The 20,243-nt window shown below is 39.3% G+C and overlaps 1 protein-coding gene across 2 annotated transcripts in view; it reads left to right on the top strand.

Annotated features, from left to right (window-relative positions):
* eml3 (EMAP like 3) overlaps positions 1-20,243 on the top strand; it is a 50,649-nt gene that overhangs the window by 11,674 nt on the left and 18,732 nt on the right. The window contains exons 2-7 of one of the 2 annotated variants that reach the window (XM_008285182.1): positions 10,753-10,929; positions 11,106-11,220; positions 11,430-11,927; positions 14,967-15,077; positions 15,346-15,374; positions 19,889-19,924. In XM_008285182.1, the coding sequence (XP_008283404.1) occupies positions 10,753-10,929; positions 11,106-11,220; positions 11,430-11,927; positions 14,967-15,077; positions 15,346-15,374; positions 19,889-19,924 (966 nt within the window). The remainder of the gene's footprint in view (positions 1-10,752; positions 10,930-11,105; positions 11,221-11,429; positions 11,928-14,966; positions 15,078-15,345; positions 15,375-19,888; positions 19,925-20,243) is intronic. The other variant, XM_008285183.1, reaches the window with a different exon arrangement.

Raw genomic sequence — 20,243 nt, 5'->3', positions numbered from 1 at the left:
AGTTGTGACACAAGTCCCTCAGAAAGACTTAAAGAAAGATTGTTTGATAGCTGTCAGAGCCTAAATACGTTTGAGTTAATGTTTAACAATTAAACTGCAATGACTTAAGTTTATGGTAAAACTAGGGTCATTTACATTGATTTAAGAGTAGTTAAAATAAATAGTTACAGTTATGTATTCAGATTAATTTATTTCATACATTTGAGGTTTGTGGTTGATTTTAAGCCCTAAGCCCTCGTACACTGAGCAGGAATGTGCCCTTAAAGTTCATGAGTCCATTAGTGCCAAGGTTGGGATTGGGCCACATGCAGTCAGCCTAATTCTCCTGTGGCAGCAAGTCACTCCAATCCAGAGAGAGTAACCTGCAGCCTATGGGTATCAATCACCCCTTTCTTGGTATAGGCTCACACAGATGTTTAAGTTAATCTGTGCAAAAGTACAAGGCCACTGTATTCACAGACATTTTGATTTTTGTTGCATTTATTAAGGATTATGGATAGACATCTTCCTCATAGGTATCCAGTTAGAACAGTCTGGTTGCTAGATGTAAATCCACCTGCCAGGGCTTATTAAATTCATAAGAGTTATGGTCTCAAGTTCTTTATAAAATCCAAGTGATCTTCTTTAGAGCCCTATAAATAGCATATGCATGTAGTACATGGTAGCTTATCGTTTTGCCTATATTTATTGAATTGATGTAAAAGAAAACCCCAAAAAACAGAAGTCAACATTCTCCTGATAGTATTTCAACTGCTTTCACTCACATCTCAATGTCTTTAACAAATGGAGTTGGCACAATTATCACAGAGATAACCACCTTCCTTCCTTCTTGTTCAGTTTTCATGAAAATGCCAACCTCTATGAGAGCTGTGGACACTGTCTGCCGAGGAGTTCATGTCAAGACAACACCATATTACCCTTACAATGGTGCAGTGCACAGTGAGGAGTGGTAGGAGGTCTGCATCATCAGCTGTCTAGTTTAGTATAATCTTTTAGTTTCTGCATTGTTCTGTGTGTTTTGCTGGATGTGTACATGCCAGCAGCTGTCATTTTTTTCTCCTCTTGGCCAGTCTCCAGCATAAAGTGTTCCCCATCTCTTATCAGGCTGGGTGTGTATGGAAGAGAGAACATAAATGGTCTTCAACATTTTTGTGTTGTGTTAATTGTAAATTCTCAACAATCCATAACGCTGGAGCCAGCTGCAAAGAGTTAGGAGTTTGGTTTGGTTTCTGTCCAGGCTACAGTGGTGATATGATATGCATGTCATATCACTACTGGAGCACGATGCAGCTCATGAAACACAAACAGAAATGTAAAAACAACCAACTGGAGCCTGATCCAGGCATATTTTAATGGATCAGTGCTGTACTGGAATAAACCTGTTCAAATGCTAATCCTTTGTTTACTTTACTCGCTTGTGTTTGGCCAACTGTGGTTTTTGCTGCAAACCTGGCCTACTTTATCAAGGTGTCATAAACATCTACAAGCAAGACCATGAAATGAGTACAGCAGTGTTTGCAGCGATTGTGACTTGAAAAGTGACAGTAGCGAGCATTTAAAATTTAACATACTTTTAATATGACCAATACTATAAATGCACAAAACACATTGCAACAGAACATGCCAAGTTTGAATGGTGACAAAGCAGTAAACTTGGTTTTTAGTTTTCACAAGTTATTCTGCCTTTTGTGGTAAATGTCAAACATGCTGCCTAAATTAGACTATACGCACTAACTTTAAAGCCCTGAAAACTTGGCCTCAAATCAGTGTGTTCTTCCTGCATTGTGTCAGAACCTTGATTGGTATAGATTGGTGATAGATGACCAACCCAGACTCAAACCAGGATTACATGGTCATAGGGGTGTAACAACACACAAAATTGAAGTCATGGTTCAGTACACTGTTGGTACAGCAGAAAAGAATGCATAAAATAATAGTTCTGTCATTTATCTGGGAAAACGTGTACAGTGGCTTATTTACCATAATTTTTCTTTAACAGTTAAGCCAATTAGATACTGCATGCTGTAAGTAAGATAAAATAAATGAAACAAATGTCAATAATTTGCCATCACAAGACCTGTATACCCTCAAGTAAAGAACACCCCCACCCCCCCTCCTTTATTGTTTATTTTCTTTCTTGATTAATCTGCCAAGTATATTCTTGATTAAGTAAACAGCTATTTTGTAAATAAACTGTCAAAGGAAAAAGTCAAAAAGTCTTGTAGAATTTCCAAGGCAGCATCTTGCAAATGTCTTGTTTGTTAACCTGTGTGGTGTGAGCAGTAACTGTCAAAGGAGGAAGGCCATTTTAAGCATGTAGTGAGATGAATCACTGCATTTGAATGGGGACGCAGCGTGGGCTAGTGACACACTGATGGCTTTGCATTGCAGAATCAGAATCACAAACTGAATTGCAGAATTGAGCATTGTAAAAAGCCACACAACGAAAGGAGCACATGGTCAGATGAAGGCGTGTTTGTATAGCTCAGATGGGGTCTAGCATGTTTAAGTAGAAAGGTAGAATAACACAGCCCCTTCAAGAAACAGTTGAAAAAGATAGCCTTTGAAGAATGGCAAAACATCTCTTCAAAAATGTATGCAACACAAGTATACTAAATATGTCAGTAGGTATCTCAGTAACAAAAGGTGCCCTGACTTTTGTTGAATTTAGTTCCTGCTGTGGGGCCTGTATTTTTAACATAGTAAATCTAAACTGTAAGTTTAGAATTTTACATTTGAGCAATTAGAATGCTTTAACTGTTCACGTTAGTGCATGCTGGCTGAGCTTTGGTAGCCTAAGGCTGGGCTAATGTTGTTGACTCGCCAGACCCTTGTTCTATAGGTTATCTATTGTGGGAGTATGAAGACATTCATGGACTATTCTGATAGTATTTGTTTGACTCTTAGGATGTACCAAACTGAGTAAGTCTTTTCCGGAACAAAACATTTTGTACTGAGCTGTGTCCGACTGAACACTTGTACCATTACATCCCTATATGGTCAGCATTTTAAAAGCATAAGACACTATCATGTCCCTAAAAGTGGTTTGAATAAAATACAGAATATGCAGACTTAAAGCAGTATCAGTAGCTTCTCTATAAAACTGTAAAACAAAAAAAAAAGAAAAAAAAAACTGCGGGCCAAAGTGAGAGCATGGTTGCTGCAGAACCATTTGCTTTAAGAGTCATGTTAATTCATCACTGTCTCAGTGTTGAAGTTGAATGGCTTTCTTGTGGGTTTTGACGTAAAACTTGTTTATTTGCTAATGATGGTGGGTTTTTGAGGGTCAACACTCACTGATGAAGGCTCTTTTCCCCCCTCAAACAAACATGTTGGAACTAGCTTTCATCACGTTTTTTTTTCCCCGCTTTTCTCAACCTTTTCCATCCATGTTTGAGCAGCAGCCTTACAAAAAGAGGATTGGAATGTTATAATTGTTTATCATCAGGTTGTGTTTAGTGAGGAGGGTCTAGCATGGCTGCAAAGGTTCCAGTCCACTTTTTGTTAAAGTCTGCACGGTAAAGAGGGGTTCAGTTATCAACCGTGTTTGCATCTCCCACATAATCCTAAAGACATACTAGCATGTCAATACTATAAGTGTAGTTAGACATTTCAGAAAATGACGGCAAATAAAGTAGAGAAGAGTAGATAAGAGGCGCAGAACCAGCTGTTTCTTTTTTTGTGTGCTTCTGTGTAGAGGTTGTGTGTGTTTGTGTGTGTGCGTGTGTGTGCGCATGTGCGGTTTTGCTGGAAACTCCCAACAAGTTGCTGGTGACACACTTCCTTTTACCTGCAGTACCCGCTGGACAGAAGCTTTTATACTGGATTTTACGCTTGACGATTCAGGGAGGAAGTGTAAACTCTGTTGGGAAATCTGTAGACGTCAAGCAAGTCTAAATGACCTAAATGCATTCTGGAGCAGTGCCCTTGCTGTGCAGCTGGTTTTGTTTTATTTTGTTTTTAGAGTCACAAAGCATTTATTCACTAATTCTATTTCCACTTTGCACTTTGTAGTCATTAGCCAACTTTTCCATTTCAGCTAAGCTTGAATTAAGTGAATGTTTCTTGCAATATTTTGAGATTCTTTCAAATTTTCAGCATTTCTGTTCAAATTTAAAATTGTGCATATAAATGAACTTGATTGCTGGGCTGCCCCTCTTGAACTAATGACATTTAAAACATAAATCAGTAGTCAAACACACAGTGAGAAGATAAGAGTTTGCAGTCCATAAGAACTATCTGTAATACAAGCTAACAATCAGCTTCTCTGATGGGAAACACCACCATTGACCACACAGTATTTATTTTGCTAACTGAAACAATGTTGGTAGAGTTTCCCATGCAGTGATAGTACTGTGGTGGCCTGCCTATCGACCATATTGAAAAAAAGGATGTACTGACGCCCCCATTTCGACGATTTTGCTGTCACTATGTCGGTCCTTTGAAACTGGTCGTAACACGAAAGGGGTGGATCTGAGAACTCGAGGATACCACGCACAGCAACCTGTCAATCACAAGATAGCCCCACTCTAAAACATATACCTCTTTATTGTCTAATTTCTTCTCAATGTGACCACAATTTGAACCATAAAATAGACATCATACTGCATATCAAATCAAGGAAGAGGCCTCATAAACTTTTATACAACCAGACTTGGTTTTGCCACCAGAGAAGTCACCTTCTGCTGGTTGTTTAAAAGAATGCAAGTTTAGAGCACTTCCATGTTAGCTTTACTTTTTAGATACAGAGGCTACATCTACCTTTTTTTTTGGGTCTATTGGCCTGTAGCAGTGCTTCATTTTGAATGGCCATTCGCTGTTAGCGAACTAGCCACAGGCCGTCCCATCTCATGTTTACCTTTCTGCAGGCTGGCCAGGCTGCTGTTATTGTGTTCTCCATTCAATGTATTATTCCACAGACGAACTCCACCCTGTTGGACTGCTGCTGTTCTTTGTTCACTTTCCAGAAGATCTGCTGTGAACTGCAACTCACTGGAGGGGCAGCTGACTGAAAGTTGTGCTTGCTAATTAAAATATTTGTAGTATGGGCGCCACGATAGGTCAACTGGTTGAGCTGGCGACTTATGTACAGGCGCTATAGTCCCTGACGCAGCGGCCGTGGGTTCGGGTCCCGCTCATGGCCCTTTCCTGCAATCCTTCCCCCATTCTTCTCCCCCACTTTCTTGCCTCTCTCTCTCGACTGTCCTACCTACTAAAGCAAAAAGGCCAAAAAATAACTTGAAAAAAATATTTGCAGTAGAGCAACTTATATTTGGTGTTGCTTCATAATTCGTTTAAGGCAAATCACCCACCCAACCCTCACTTGGCAGCAACCGCCATACATTACATCATTATGTGATCAATCATGGGCTCACTTATAAACACTCAAAGTTCTTGAATCTTTCTTTTACACTTGCTACTGTAAGTAGAGGTGAGTTGCTTAATGAATGTGTATTACGTCACACACATAGCCGATAACTTTGTTACTTGTGTTACTTCCTCATTACTCCTGAATGGAATTTTTAAAAAGTTTCATAATTAGAGGCTCAAATCAGTGTGATGAGGATTGCAACTCTTTCCCATTTAGCAGTATGAAACATGAATCCAAAAACAGATTTCACGGTTCCACATCACAGCTGTCCGCGGTGGTCTACTCTGTACCTATTATTATTGTGAGACATCAGTATGCATGGGTTCCAGGTAAACATGACTGTTGAAGAAGCATATCCTCCTCTGCATAGCTGGAACAGATCCAGGTGTTTTGCAACAGCACTGATGATGAAATGCCTCTTCTAGTGAAATGGTTACACCAAAGGAAAATGTCTTTATAGGCCACAGTGATTCATAATCCTAACATGCCAAAACTTCCATGATGCTTCTGGCTGCTTTTACATCACTCACTTGGCAAGAGTAGTACCATCTCTCAGTGTAGACAGTTACAATACAGGCAAAAGCTGCCAGCTCAAAGTAAACAAATGTAGGTAACTGGATTCAGGCTGTGTCAAATTTACAAAAATCAAAGCCAATTTTTACTTTCTGATTTACCTAATTCACTAAATGCTTTACACATAAATGATATATAGCAGATTTCCACTGCTGATACTGTGTAGAGCTAGGACTGCAACTCGTGACTATTTTGATAGTTGAATTACCTATTACATTTGAATTATAATTTACACAGTAATGAAATGGCTCCTGTTTAGATGTCAACCTTTACTGTAGCTTGACTTTGTTTTAGCAACGTGCTAACTAACAGCAAAGACAGTAAACATTTGTTTTTATGATCAGTGTATACTAAAAGGTTAAGGCATGCAACTGACATTAAACCCGTCTTATCTTGTAATAGCCACACCTTATCGATTGTGCAGCAACCAGGGTTTAAACTGCGTCAGTGGTTTGGCAAATTCCTGCCGTCCTCCTGGTGTGACAGTCACATGTTGGATATAAAAGATATCTCATGTGGTAATGACATTGTAAATTCACACGTGAACAGTGAACTCTGAGCTTTTAACTTGAGATTAAAATACTTCATAGATCAAATTTCATTATCTGTCACATAAAGTGCAATTGAATATTTTCCCCAAATCATTTAGTCCTAATGTAGACAATGGTATTTTGTTAGCTACAAGGGAGTCATGGTGAAATTTAAAATTATTGGCAGTCAGTATCATATTTAGTTTCTAGAAGACATGATGATTTCTGGTGATGTTCCTGTGACTATTTCATTTTCAGAATATACTCAGAATTCAGAATACATACTGAGAATGTGTTGCTTCTTTTCCCTCCTATACATCACCATAAAGCTTGATTGGCTGACAGAGTTTTATGACTGTTATTGTTGCACATGTTCATTTATATTTTTTCAGAACTGTACATCCAATATGGCTTTCTAGTTGAGCAAGTGAAGCATTTTTAACTCCACACACCATAAGTGAAAGCAGCAGGATTTATTCTGGGTAAGCTCTGTTTACTCCGGATTGCTCATTGAGATCAAGCTCTCTTTTTCAAGAGAGGATCAGAAAAATAAAAATCATTTACTCAAAACAACCATTATGCTTAACTATCAGTAATTAATTATTAGATGCTATGAAAACGTATTCAGTTTACATTCTCAGAAAAGGAAATCATCTAAATGCCAGCTGAATAGACAAGTTGAGGCAAAGCAACAGAAAAAAGAAAGGTCATTTACATATACTGGAACCGATTGGACAGAATGATGCAATCATACAATGCATCAGTAGTGAGTGAATGCATGACAAGTGCAGACTGGGGTTTGTGTCGCTTTCTAGACAAGACATGAAGATATGATCTGCAACGTCTGAGAAAGTGGTAGAGGGTCAAGTGGTCATCGAAGTCCTTTCTGTGTCTGTGCAAACTGTCATACACCAGCCTTTCTCTCACACAGAGACACCCTGATAAGAATTAAGTGAGATTTATCATTTCTGTTGTTTCTTAGTGTTCTGGTTTGGAGTGAGGGTTTATAGTTCCTCAATAAAAGTGGTTTTATACAAGCCCTTTAATGATGCTCTGTTATTTGGTTTAGAAAGCACTGGATTTCTGGATTGCAAAACTTTTCACTTGCGCTGACCAACGTGTACATACTGTCAAAAAGAAACTCTGACCTGTAAGTATGTACAAGACAAATCCAATTAAAAAGCTTCCGTTGAAACTAGAGCTGCTACCACCAATTTTCAAAATCAAATTATGTATTAACTGTTTTGTTAGTTAATCACACAACTGGTTTGTCAATAAAATGTCAAGAATATTTCAGAAAATTTCACAGACCCCACGAAAGTGTCTTTCGTTGTCTTGTTTTCTGTTCAACAAAATCCCAACGTACTTAGTTTATTATCATGTAATTAGAAAGGCAGAAAATCCTCACAATTAATAAGCTTGAACCAGCAAATGTTGGCATTTTTTCTTAAACAAAGTGACTAAAAAGAATGAAACGCTCGATTGCCATTATAAGATTCTGACCTGTTTACTTAAGTAAAATAAATAAAAGAAAAATGTCCATTATGATGAGTGCAACATATGAACATAATAAACTTACATGAACCATTAAAGCCAGCAGTGTAGTTTAGCTTCAATTTTCTGTCATTTTTTAAAGAAAACAAATAAGTGGTCATTTGAGAAAATATTAGCATGAACAACTTTTTAAATAATCTGCCCTAATGGTATTTTGGTCATATTCTTCCACTGTTTCTACTAGACCTTGTGTGACTTTTGTTAGATTAGATTTAGATGTAGTCCAGTTGTAGTCACAACTAATGCTTTTATCCATCGGTTTATCACCTCATTTCTGGTCAGGCCACTTAACAAAACCCTTGAGTGCAGCTAAGTGACACATCGTCTCCTACGACAATAAATTTAGTTTTGATTTACCCGTACAACTCTAAAAAAAAACTCACATCTGAATTGAGTTCACTGTCATGCAGAGTTGCTTTTCCTTGCTTTAGTCTTGGCCAAAGACGTAGGTCATGATGAGCTGGTTGGTTGGGTAGCATACTCCGTCCTAACTGCTTGCCACACATAGGCAAACTAAACTAAACTATGTTAGTTATGTCTGTCAGACCATTTCTGTAACTTAACAAAACCAACAGTCCAACATTCACACACACTTTACTCTGCGATAAGCCAGCTGTTAGGATGTGAGTGTGGAGCCAGTAATTGAAGCAAGCCCCCAGGAACAGTGCTGGGCTGCGTGACAATTTTGGTGTGCTGGCCAAACCATAGTACTAAATCCACACAAATCTGCCAGAAGTTTGCCACAGATCTTCCGCAGACATTTTACTGTTATATCAACCAGGTTATTTCAAACCAAAAAAAAAATCATCAAATTGAGAAGAAAATGGCATTTTAAAATCTTAACTTGGGTTTAGGCTGAGACGATGGGAAGGATATTTCTAAGGAGCCTAATTTAAGCACTATGACAAAATGGTGAAAATCTTATAATGATGTCAAGTGAATCCAGTGATGTTTAGGAGAAACAGCCTAGATCCAGACACGATCTGATTTTGAATTTTTCTTTACTGTGGGTCAGGATGTAGGAGACACTTGTCCTTGGGGAGAGGAATATCTTGCCGAGTGTTCTGCCACTGTGACCCGAAAAGCTTCAGAAAATAGCTGGATTGAAGTCTATTTATAAACAAACATGGAAAATTAGAAACAAAGGCCAATTTCTAATGTGAGGAAGTTTCAAATTGCGGCCTAATATACTCTGCAGCTGAGGTAAAGGCCATGATTTGATTGATTTGATTATAGTAGTCTTACTTTAACTTGTAATTTACTTGGCAGTGTTGTTGCTTTTGTTCCCACTAGGGCCATGTGAATGGCCAGAGCATCTGAATTCATGCTAAAATGAAGGTGGAGACTACAATAACTGGCAGTGAGTAATTCCATGTTGGGGATGTTGACTGTTAGCCTTTGCTAAAATTGAGTCCATGAGGCTTTAGAGGATTGCTGCAGAAAAAAAGTGGCATCTGAGGACCTCTTACCTACTTATTACGGAGTGGGCAAACCATTTCCTTCGTACTTCTCGGTCAATTAACGCCCGACTTTGTTGGACTGCAGTGCAAAAATAACACTTAAATGGCTGAGTGCGAATTGAGGAGCTGAGTAATCGTGAAGACTACCAACACAGCTGAGTGGAGCTGAAGCAGGAAAATATCCTCTTGTTGTTCGCCAACTGTGTTCCATCCTATGACACAAGAACAGAAGGAGGCATTCCACAGACATACACACACACACTTTTTGAAGCAGAACCAGCTATGTGCTTCATATGCACATGCGTGAACTGTAGCTCTGCTTCACCCACAATAGGGTCTTTGAGAAGCCTTTGGACAATCTTCTGTTTGAGTACAATGCTCTAAACATCTGTAAGCCAATAAGAATTGACAGCTTGCCAGCAAATATATATAAATTTGTCTTTCTGTACATGTGAACACACTATCCGTCTCCTTAAATATCTAACCCCAACCAATATCCTAACCCTGACCTGAACAGAAAGACCAAGTCTTACCCTTCAAACTGTCCTTTACAATAGTAAGGACAGTTGGAAATGCCAACATAATACAGAAAAGTCCTCATGGTTTAAATCTGTAGTCCTCACAAAGATAACAATACACACCAAAACACACATGTACAAGAACAACACAAGATTGACTTCACAAAACAGAGCGCTTTTTATAGCTGTAGTCAACTATTATAGAGTTGTTAGTATGTATTTATGTTCTGTCTCCATTTCTATTTCCATCTAGATGTCAGGCATATTCTAATCCTTTAACATTCAGACTTCGGTTCGACTGGCATCAAGTGTTCTGGCTTCTTGAACATACAAAAAACAACATAGAGTGATGGAAAAAAGCCTTTAATTTTACAAAAGTTAGTGTTTATTGGAAAGGTTGCATGTTTCTTTTAGTGTCAACTACAATTGCATGCCTTCATGATCTCATCTAAAGACAAAAATAAATAAATGTTCTTGGCAGTAATCTAGTGTTCTGACTTATGGACATTGTCTGTCACTGGTACGTTTAGCATTGTCTCTTGTGGCTCAAAATAAGAGACTAAGGCAACGCTACCTTTTCCTGAGTAGAGGCACCAGCGGACTCTGTGGCCACAGATGGTAATTACAGGATTCCGGTGCATTAAACCTGCTGGGTTCTAAGTTCGAGTTTTAAAGGGTACTGGAACACAGCCTACCAGTTGAATAAAGCAGATGCTCTCTCTGCTATCTTGCTGTTCCCTTTGTAGATGATGTTTCAGCAGACAGCAGCGCTGAGTTCCCAGACCGGGCATCTATGATGGAAGTGCGTCTGCAGGCACAGGAGGATGAGATCACACTGCTGAAATCCTCGCTGGCAGATGCTCTGCGCAAGATCCGCATCCACGACCAGCTCCTCCCATTACTGAAGCAACAGCTCATAGCAGGTGGGTGATCTTCACTGTGTGTTGGCACGATCGTCACAAAATTTCAAAAGAAGCTCTGTCTCAGATGGTGCATAATGTAATTTAATTATCCATTGGCCATGGAAAAATGTCTGGACTTACAGAGTCCAGTGCAGTATCACTCAAGAAAAACTAATAATCTGCTTTGATCCACTCAGTGAACCCAGGTGCTGCACGGGTGCTGAACCAAGTGTGCGGCTCAGATGGTTGCACCAGCAGCAGAAAACTGTCCACCAGCTCAGCCACTGATGGGATCCGCCACCCTGCGACCAGGTACTGCGCCTTCAAGCCAGGGACTTAGAGTGACAAAATGGATAATGAAGAGCTGTATTGTTAATGTATTGTTTCACTAGATATATAGCCATATAGCTTGAGGCATCTGTGACATGGTTGTCTGTTCAGAACCCTAATTGAGTTCGTATGTATGTGTGATTACCTGTATAATTATCCTATGTTGTTTTCAACCTCTGAACTATCTCTAGCCAAATGTCAGACAGCATTGTGACCAATGCTAATGGCCACATAGTGTCCATGGAGCACCGAACCAAACCAGCAACAATGGAAAGGGCAACGCAAACAGAGCCTAGCCTGCCAGTGCAGGACGCTGGGCAGGACCGGGTCCCTCTTTCCAGAAGGGTCCAGAGCCTACACTTGGAGGATGCCCTCTTTCCAAGCGAGTCTGTGCCTGAGGGGACCCGGGCTAAGCTCCACCGCGTTCCTGGTATGGAGGAGGAGGATGAGGAGCAGGAAGAAGATGAAGAAGGAGCAGGGGAGCAGGATAAAGAACTGACTTGGACGTCATTAGTGGAGGAACCCATTCAACCCACCACAATCAGAGGCCTCCAGAGGGAGGACTTCCAGGATAGAAGCTGCTCTCCAGAGGAGCCAGGCTCTGCCTCAGTCTCACTCAGGACCTCAGACCAAAACCTCAGCTCTCGCTCCGGACCTCTGTCCACCATACAGGAAGGACAGAAGCCTCTGTGCGTTATCTCCGTCATCACCGCTTTCTTCATAACCATAATCATATCTTCTCATGGCTGATTGTGTGGCTTTTAGGGACGAATCAACTGTAGCACAGTTTTTCTGATTCTCACTCTGCAAACCCCAGTTGCACTCCAAACCCCATTAAACAATAAGCCTCAAGTTGCCAGAGTGTAATGATGACATGTTCTGTCGTCATAGTCGCTGCAGCTCTTTGTATGTTTTCTTTTTCATGTGTTTGAGCAGGGGGCTGGGAATCATAAAGCCATAGCAGAACATAATGGTGGCACTCGTTCACACTGAGTGACATATCCACAATTAGCTTCACGGCACACAGAGATTTGAATCCTGTGGAAAATGTGACGTAAGGGCAATTAAACAGTACAATATACAAGAAGGGGTAGGGTTAGAATTACATTATGTATACACTCAGAGTGAACAAGAAAGGTTGGGGATTTACAGGACTGTACAGATGTAACCTTTCAAGGACAGAAAATGTTTTGAAGTGGAATATCTGCATAAACAGGCTACACCAGAGTTAATATTCATCAAAAAAAAAAAAAAAAACAGTGGTCCGCTCAGTTACAATTTTACTGTTGCCATAAAGTATTAAAGTTGAAGGCTCCGTAAGACGATGCAGATGTGCAGAGTTGACACAGTGCCTCTAAGGTTTTGCCATTCAACTGGGTTTTGCAGAAATGCACAAACTGCCTTAAGTTTTTTTTGTTTTTTTTTTCTCAGTGCAATTCTACTCTAACCTTTTAATCACTCCTAACATTGTTGCTCTCAAAAAAAATGCATGCTGTGATTTGTTCTCCACTGTGAACCTATCAAATGACAGACTTCCTTAAAAAGTAGAGGACACAGTGCTGGGTCACTGCTGCTTTTGTTTTCTGCTGAAAGTGTTTGTGTACTTATTTGTTCTTTTGTCCTACTTTCTTGTTGTTGATTGTCAGAGGGTTTCATCTGTGATGGATAACATATGCTTCAGAACCTCAGTATCACTCTGTCGTTACCCTCAATAGAAACCTGAGCTGTGCCTCTGTCCTCATCCGACTACAACTCAACATTTTACTTAGTCATTAGTTCATTCACACAGAAAGGGAAGCCAGACGTTGAAATGTATGCAGAAGTTTCATGTGGTAGACTTTGCTCTTAGACTAATATAGGGTTCTGATCACATTTGAAATCTCCTCAGGGAGCAATGTAATAACAACAGAGAGAGATAAAGTAGGTCAAGGGGTTTAAAAGTTCTTCATATAAGATGGTTATTTAAGAAGGACAAATCCTCAGTGTGGAACCTGGTGAAGTAATTGAGTAATAGCTGAGAAGTGAACCTCAGTGTGATGACGGAATAAGCCGACAGTTTTCTTCCTCCTCAAACCTACACTAAAAGCTTAATTAGTACAATGTTTTAGGAAGATAGGTTGCCAGCGAAGTTTCACTTCCTAGATCCGAGGCCAGTGATGTACTTTTTTTTAGTCTCGTAACACTTCCTCTGCTGATGCTTCTGCTACAGAGGCATGTCCTCAGGAACAGGGTGTGTCACAAGAACCCCTCAAAGACAATAAGAGATGAATTATGAGTTATAGCTGCGTGTGTGTTTGCTCACACTTACTGTCAACACAACTTTTAAAAGTGAGGTTATTTGCACCAATCTTCTCCTTTGCAAGTTGACACTTCAAAATTAGAATTGGCACTGAATGAAAAACATTGTAATAGTTTTATGCAAGTGACAAAAAGTATTTTTAGTTTATTAGAACTTTGGTGCAATTTTTGTGGTTGTGTGCAACATTTCTGTTCCTAATGATAACACTGTACATCACTGAGATCTTTAAACAAGACGCAACTACTTTAAGATAACATGTTTTGGTCAAACAAACCAACATGATCGCCAAAATTGTTCCGAAGAGAAATTACAAATATAGGTGAACAAGTTACTGTTCAAACTATTTGTTATGAACATGTTAAGACTAACCCTCTGCTCTGTCGGCTCATTTGGATGGATTTAACAGTTTGTTTGCTTCTTGTTTTGTAATATCAGGGCTGTAGTATATCCGCTTCTTCATTTTACAGCAAACAAGATATCCAACACATAAAAGGGACTCTAACTTGTAACAGCTATTACTGACTGTATGACGAGCTGAGTATTTGTTCTGGCTTGTCTTGGTCTTTTCTTCCCCTTTGTTCGGGGAGGTGAAACACCATCTACAGGAAGATAATGTTTATCAAGGCCACAAATGTGTTAGTTATAGTTCCACAGCTGGGATTACTCTTATACACAGACATATGGAGATTTTTCAAGTCTGGCATCAACAGGTCCTAAACAAAGTTAGCCTTACACAACTAAACAAAGCACTGTTCGCAGACCAATATGCCAGTCATTAAGTCAGTGACCAAATATGCAGTTTTGTATCAGTTGTTTGCCTTAGTCTCTATAATGGAGTGCAAAGTAAGCACAATGGGCATATTGATAGGAAACACAGCAAGTGGAATTTTCCTTTAATGTCGATAAGCTAGCTAGCTAGCTGTAGTTGATCAAATCTGCCATCATTTTCATTTCAAACAAGTGCAAAACCAGTAGTTATCAAACAGAAAGGAAAATTTACTGTTAGGTCTGTCTTAAGTAACTAGCCCAGTGTTTCACAAATGATCACAAATTGCGATCGTAAATATACCACTGTTATCACTGTAATCACCATCCATTAAATAGAAAAGACTGACAGGAACAGTAGATGGGGCTTCGCAAAAGTAAAATTATTTTGGTGTTAATATTTCAAAAAGTAACAATGGCTAAAGCTAAAAGATAGTGTAATTAAAATGAATTTCTACTATTGGAAGAATGTGAATTAAAACATTAAAAGATTGCAAACTTTGCAAACTAACCTGCATGTTTTTGGGTTCCATGCATGTACTTACACTGGTAGCATATGAATACTTTGCATGTATAAATAGCAGGATAATTGCATGCATCTGTGTGTAATCTATGTGGATTGTTTAAACATGGAAGCTGACTCTTTTTTCCTGTGGTACTCCAGGGTTCGTAGAAACAGTGAGAAACTGGGGAACCCGGAGAGGCAGAGGAAACGCCTGGACAAAAAAGCAGCATCTTCGGCCAACCTCCTCACCCGCTCCCCCAGCCTGGAGAAGTGAGCCACACCACCATCACTCACAGCTGTCACCACACAGTCACACAGCTCACTTTTTCCTATGGCTGCTGCAGCTTCACATATCTCATCAAAGAGACTCTTGCTGGAACAGCAATGGCCCCTGTGAATAATAATAAAATTCCATTCCCATGAACACCATCATAGATACACAAAGTGATTCTAAAGTCCAGGAGTGATGGACAAAAGCTATTAATTGATGGAATTGTTTCTCCTGTCTGTCTCACATGGCTCTTTTCTGTCTCCACAGCCGGGCTAAGGAGCTGCTCGCCAGTGCAGGTAAGGTCATTAAAGTTTTCTGTTTCTGTTATTGGTTAGGAGCCATTGTGTTGTCCGTCATCAAGTCATGGCCAAAAATGTATAACTCTGTTATTGCCTAATCTCACTCAAAATATCTGTGACAGAAACCTGGCAGTAGGTGTTTAATACAGAATCTTAGACCTAGAAGAAAACGAGATATTCTGCAACTCTCATAACTTTCCATCAATCTTTTTATTTTCTTGTTAGTTTACCCACTTACAGTAAAAACTATTTTCTCCTTCAACCAATTTTTTAATAAGAAAAGTGGGTTCCCACGTGAAAGCCCCATTTTTAAAATGAAATTTAAACTACTGTTGGTTATTTCACATGTGCATTTCTTTTTTGTTTCTCTAAGCTCTGTTTACTGGTTTTAAGTGTGTGCTGAAAAGGTGACAGTTAATGGGTTGTTTGATTACTTTTTGTTAATTTCTGCTTACTTGCCTATCACTGCAGCTTACAGTACGCACACAGTGCATATTAGTGTCATTTACGTTCCATGTGTCCTTTAACTTAAATAAGCTGTCTTTGTTGTATTGTGCTTTATGTGCATGCAAATGTAATTTGCACAAGGTTGTGCAGTAACTCATATACAAATGTCATTAGTTAAATTAAACATGTTTACAGGCCCATTACCATCCCAGTTATGTTTTAAATTTTTTGCTGTTATTTGTTACGAGACGGAGCAGCTAGATGCTGCAGAGTCCAAGCTAAACTGGATTAATCCGCTGCTGTGGGTGTAATCGTAACAATAATAATAATAATAATACATTTTATTTGTAGTGCTTTTTAGAAGCTCAAAGACAGTTTACAGGATAAACATGTAGACAAGACTAAGACACACCTGCATGCAGATGATCAGACAGCTAGATACCATCAGAGACATGTAAGCAAAGAGCTGAGCAACAAGGTCTGTCAGTGTTCCTTGTTCGTGTCTCGTTCCATAGGGTTAGGGTAACCATACCCATAATAATCCTCTTGTGTTGGCATAAAGTCCTCTTGGGAATTCTTTGAATCACTGTGACACTGTTACATGTTACTGGTGCAAAACTTGTTCTTGGCAGTTTTTTGTCTGAATGCTACATGCCAGACATTGTCTACAAATGACCTTTTAGGAGTGCAATTCAAAAGCAGCACAGTGAGGAATGCTTTTTCCCCAGTGAATGCAGTTTGTAGAATACAAAATAGCTTTTAAAAGACTTTCAGTGATCATTATCACATGTCGTGTTTAAATCAGGGACTTTTCCCATGTGTTGGTGTGGCCTGACTCCAGTGTTGGCGAAGCCTGAGTTGAACTATACTTCTGTACTTGTGCCCAGGCAGTTTCTCATTGGTGCACACATGTAGTCATTTGTGCAAAAATGAGTGGATTTCCCAACCAACCACGCTTGTGGTTAGCGTAGCTTTTATGAGTGTTGGCCTTTACTCTGGTTATGGTTAGCCCCATTTTTAGGCCTCATTCCTGCAAAACGGAATGTTAGAGTACACTCTCTTACACATCATTCGTGGAAGATGAGCAAAGACAGAATTCTGGTCAAAACTAGTGAACATCTTATTGATTGCCTTTGTGTAATCGTTTCTAAGTGTCAGGTGGGTGAAAACATTCAGAATGTACATCACTGGGTTTTAGTTCAAAATTGTAATATTCATGGACATGCACTTCTAATAGCTTTGGCCACAATCAGAATTGTTCACATCTGTGGTTTGTTCAGCAATTCAGATAGTCCTGGAGTTGTGTTTATTAAGACTTGTGTCCTCTGTTTAAAAAAACAAAACAACAGCAGCCAAACCAATCAGAGCTTTGCAGACCTGATGTTATCTTCCTGTGACACAAGCTAGACATCAAGCATGGCTGATAGATATGGAATATCGGATTTCAAGTCTTTGTTTCAAGAAATGCTCTCAGTAGTTGCTACCATATGTTTTACAGTCACTGAACAGCCACTGACAGGATGACACACTCTGAATGTGATAAAAAATAAAATATTGAATCAACCTATTTGAATTATAACTTAATGGAATAAGTGTAACTGGAGGTGCCTTGTGTTCAAGAGCTTTTTAGAATCAGCACAGCTATGAAAGACAAACAGACTATAAACAGCATCCAAGTAACAACCCTTGCTGGCTAAACTTTGATCACATTTTGGTCAGATGAGACCAAGAAAAATTAGTTTGGCTCAGGTGGGTCTAGCATGTTTTACATGAACTTGACCAGGACTACTACAGTGAATGCATAGTTCTGACAATGAAGTCTGGAGGTTAGAATGTGATAATGTGGCGCGACAAGAATGCAAAAGGTGTTGAGGAGATGACATTGTGAATGACTGTGGATATACCCAAATGCTGGCTGACAAGAATGACTGTGTTTGCAGAAGCTTGGCAAAAGAGGGATATTCCAGTATGATCCAGTGATCCAAAGCACACTGCCAAAATCACATGAGTTTCTGAAGAAGAAAAAAGTAAAAACTATGACCTGGCCAAATATGTCATATGACTTCTTTAGCAAAAAGCAGCTGAAAAAATACCGTGTGAAGAATGGCAGAACCTTTCTCTAGGGATCAGACACAGTAAACTGCAGTATTGGTTATACCAGACCCAGTACTGAATTGAGCAAAGGTTTTATTTATAAGAAGAAAAATGTGGTTTTGCTCCTTTCGAAATAGGCTAATTTAAATTAGCGGCCATGCCTTACTTTTAAGCTTCATGAGAACATTACAAGCACTTCGAAGTACTGTGTTGCCAGTAAACATATTAGGTATGTTGAACTACTTTGTTTTAGTATCTAGTAAGTAAAGATAAGAAAACGTGGGGAGCCTCTACATTTCAAAACCTGTTTAAATACCTACTGACGTGAAACTGCTTTATCTCAGCTAGACGTCCAGCTATAAGCTACCAGGTCATTTAGAGGCTATCTTTATGGCTTAGCATATTCTTTGAACACCAAAAATATCACTTAACAGGAAATTTCTCCGCCCCTGTTTTTAAACTTGTCATCACTTTTTATGTGTTTTGTGAAGCCTAAGACTGTAGGACCTGTTTGAGCCACGTTTACTGCGGTTAGCTGAGCTGCTGCACTACTCTAACTCGCTTGACAGAATGATGGATGATCAGCTCTGCTGTGTCGGATGCCAAAAACACATTTTTCAAGTCTTCTTCTGATTTAATCTCCATCTCGTCATAACTCTCATTCATTTGTGTAATTGCTGTGCTTGGCATGTGAGTCTTGCTTTTTATTTTCTTAACAGTGTAAAGCAGTAGGAAATATTAACCTGCGACATAGAACAAAGGCACCAAAAATATTTCATTATCAATCCAATTTTAACATATTTCTTACTGCACTTGTAGTCCAGCTGAAATTGAAGTGAACCTTAATGCTGTCTGAGGTGATGGCAGCAACTGTATTTGTGGTCTCCAGAGAATAAATTTTTCTGTTTAATAAAAATCAGAACTTACAAATGAGTGAAGCACAAGTTTAACAGCATAGTGGGTCCTCTTAAACGTCTTAAGTAGCTAATTGCTAATGCTATGTAGATTTAATGAAAAGCAGGAAACACTTTTTGTATCAGTGTTCACTGAAATGTGTCAAATTCTGTGGTGCTAACTTCAATCATTGCCATAAGAAACACTAAGAGGCTTGAGGATAAATTTCCACAAATATGTCCTAACAGTTTTCATGAATTGTTGAACTATTGATAATATAATCTAACATGGTAAGGCCTGGCTCTCTTCTTTAAACCTCTGTTGGTCTCATTAAACAAAAAATGCAATTAGTATGTGATTACTGTCTGCTATACTATTGTTTCTAATGTCTAATTAAATGTTGAGAACTGCTTATGTTTGCTGTTACTGACACTGTTGAACTGGGCTTATCCAACATGCTGTACCAAAAGTCTTGATTCTGATTTTGTTCTCACTCAGAATGGGTCACATTTTTCTCTTATATGAGCGGTCACATAATCAGACAGTGTTCATGATCGGGGTTCTTATCTTTCTTGTACTTACTGAAGTCATTTGTCAGATCCCACATCTACTCAAGTGAGAATGAGTTCATCTTCCTGTCTGGTTTCCTTACTGTCCTGTGGATTTTGTTATTGGTTAAAAGAGGAAGGCGTCATTGCCTTGACTCTGCGAAACTCTCTGGCCTTTTACTACTATTTCTTGCTCAGAGAGACAGTTAAAGCCCCTAAGTCAGAACATTTATATTTCAGTCTGCGTAGCCTTGCTTCTTGGCCTTACCCTCCAGTCCCATAAAAGAACACAAGAGTTGACAAGGTAACAGAGCCAGGTTAGAAGTCCAAAAAGAAACGGAAAAGGAAAATAGAACCCTCTTGAAATTTAAAGCTCATAGATCTAACTCACATAAATCGAGAATAGATCCTTGGGGATTCCTAAAGTCAAAGTTAGGTCAACTGTGGCGGGAGAAAGCTGAAATTTAGAGCTCAGAGGGTGTATGTGTTTATTTGGCTGGCTAACCTCGTGCTTTCATTCACATACAGGATCACCCGGCTCCAGAAGAGGAACCTATAGCCAAGGTAGACCTGCTATTATGTCGCTTTGTATGTTTACACTTTTCATGCACTGAATGTTAACAGAGCAGGCTACACTTTTCCAGCAATATCCCATTTGCAGTCTTCTGCTGTTGTCAGTCGGCTACTGACTAGTATAGCCATACTAAGAGTAAGTGATGGGCTTGGAATTGGAGAACTTGATTCATCAGGTGGATACAAAAGACTTGAAATAGGATGACAGTGATGCGCCATGTTTGCTCAGCATGTTGTTTGGTAACAATTTAATGGCAACAGCTTCATGAAGTGATATGCAGTGTGCCAAATGTTGTGCTTTCATGTTGTT

Source organism: Stegastes partitus, unplaced genomic scaffold, assembly GCF_000690725.1.
Source record: "Stegastes partitus isolate 25-593 unplaced genomic scaffold, Stegastes_partitus-1.0.2 Scaffold390, whole genome shotgun sequence".
NCBI classification, from domain to species: Eukaryota; Metazoa; Chordata; class Actinopteri; family Pomacentridae; genus Stegastes; species Stegastes partitus.
The sequence above is the reverse complement of the archived record's forward strand: the minus strand, read 5'-3'. Positions and strand labels throughout refer to the sequence as shown.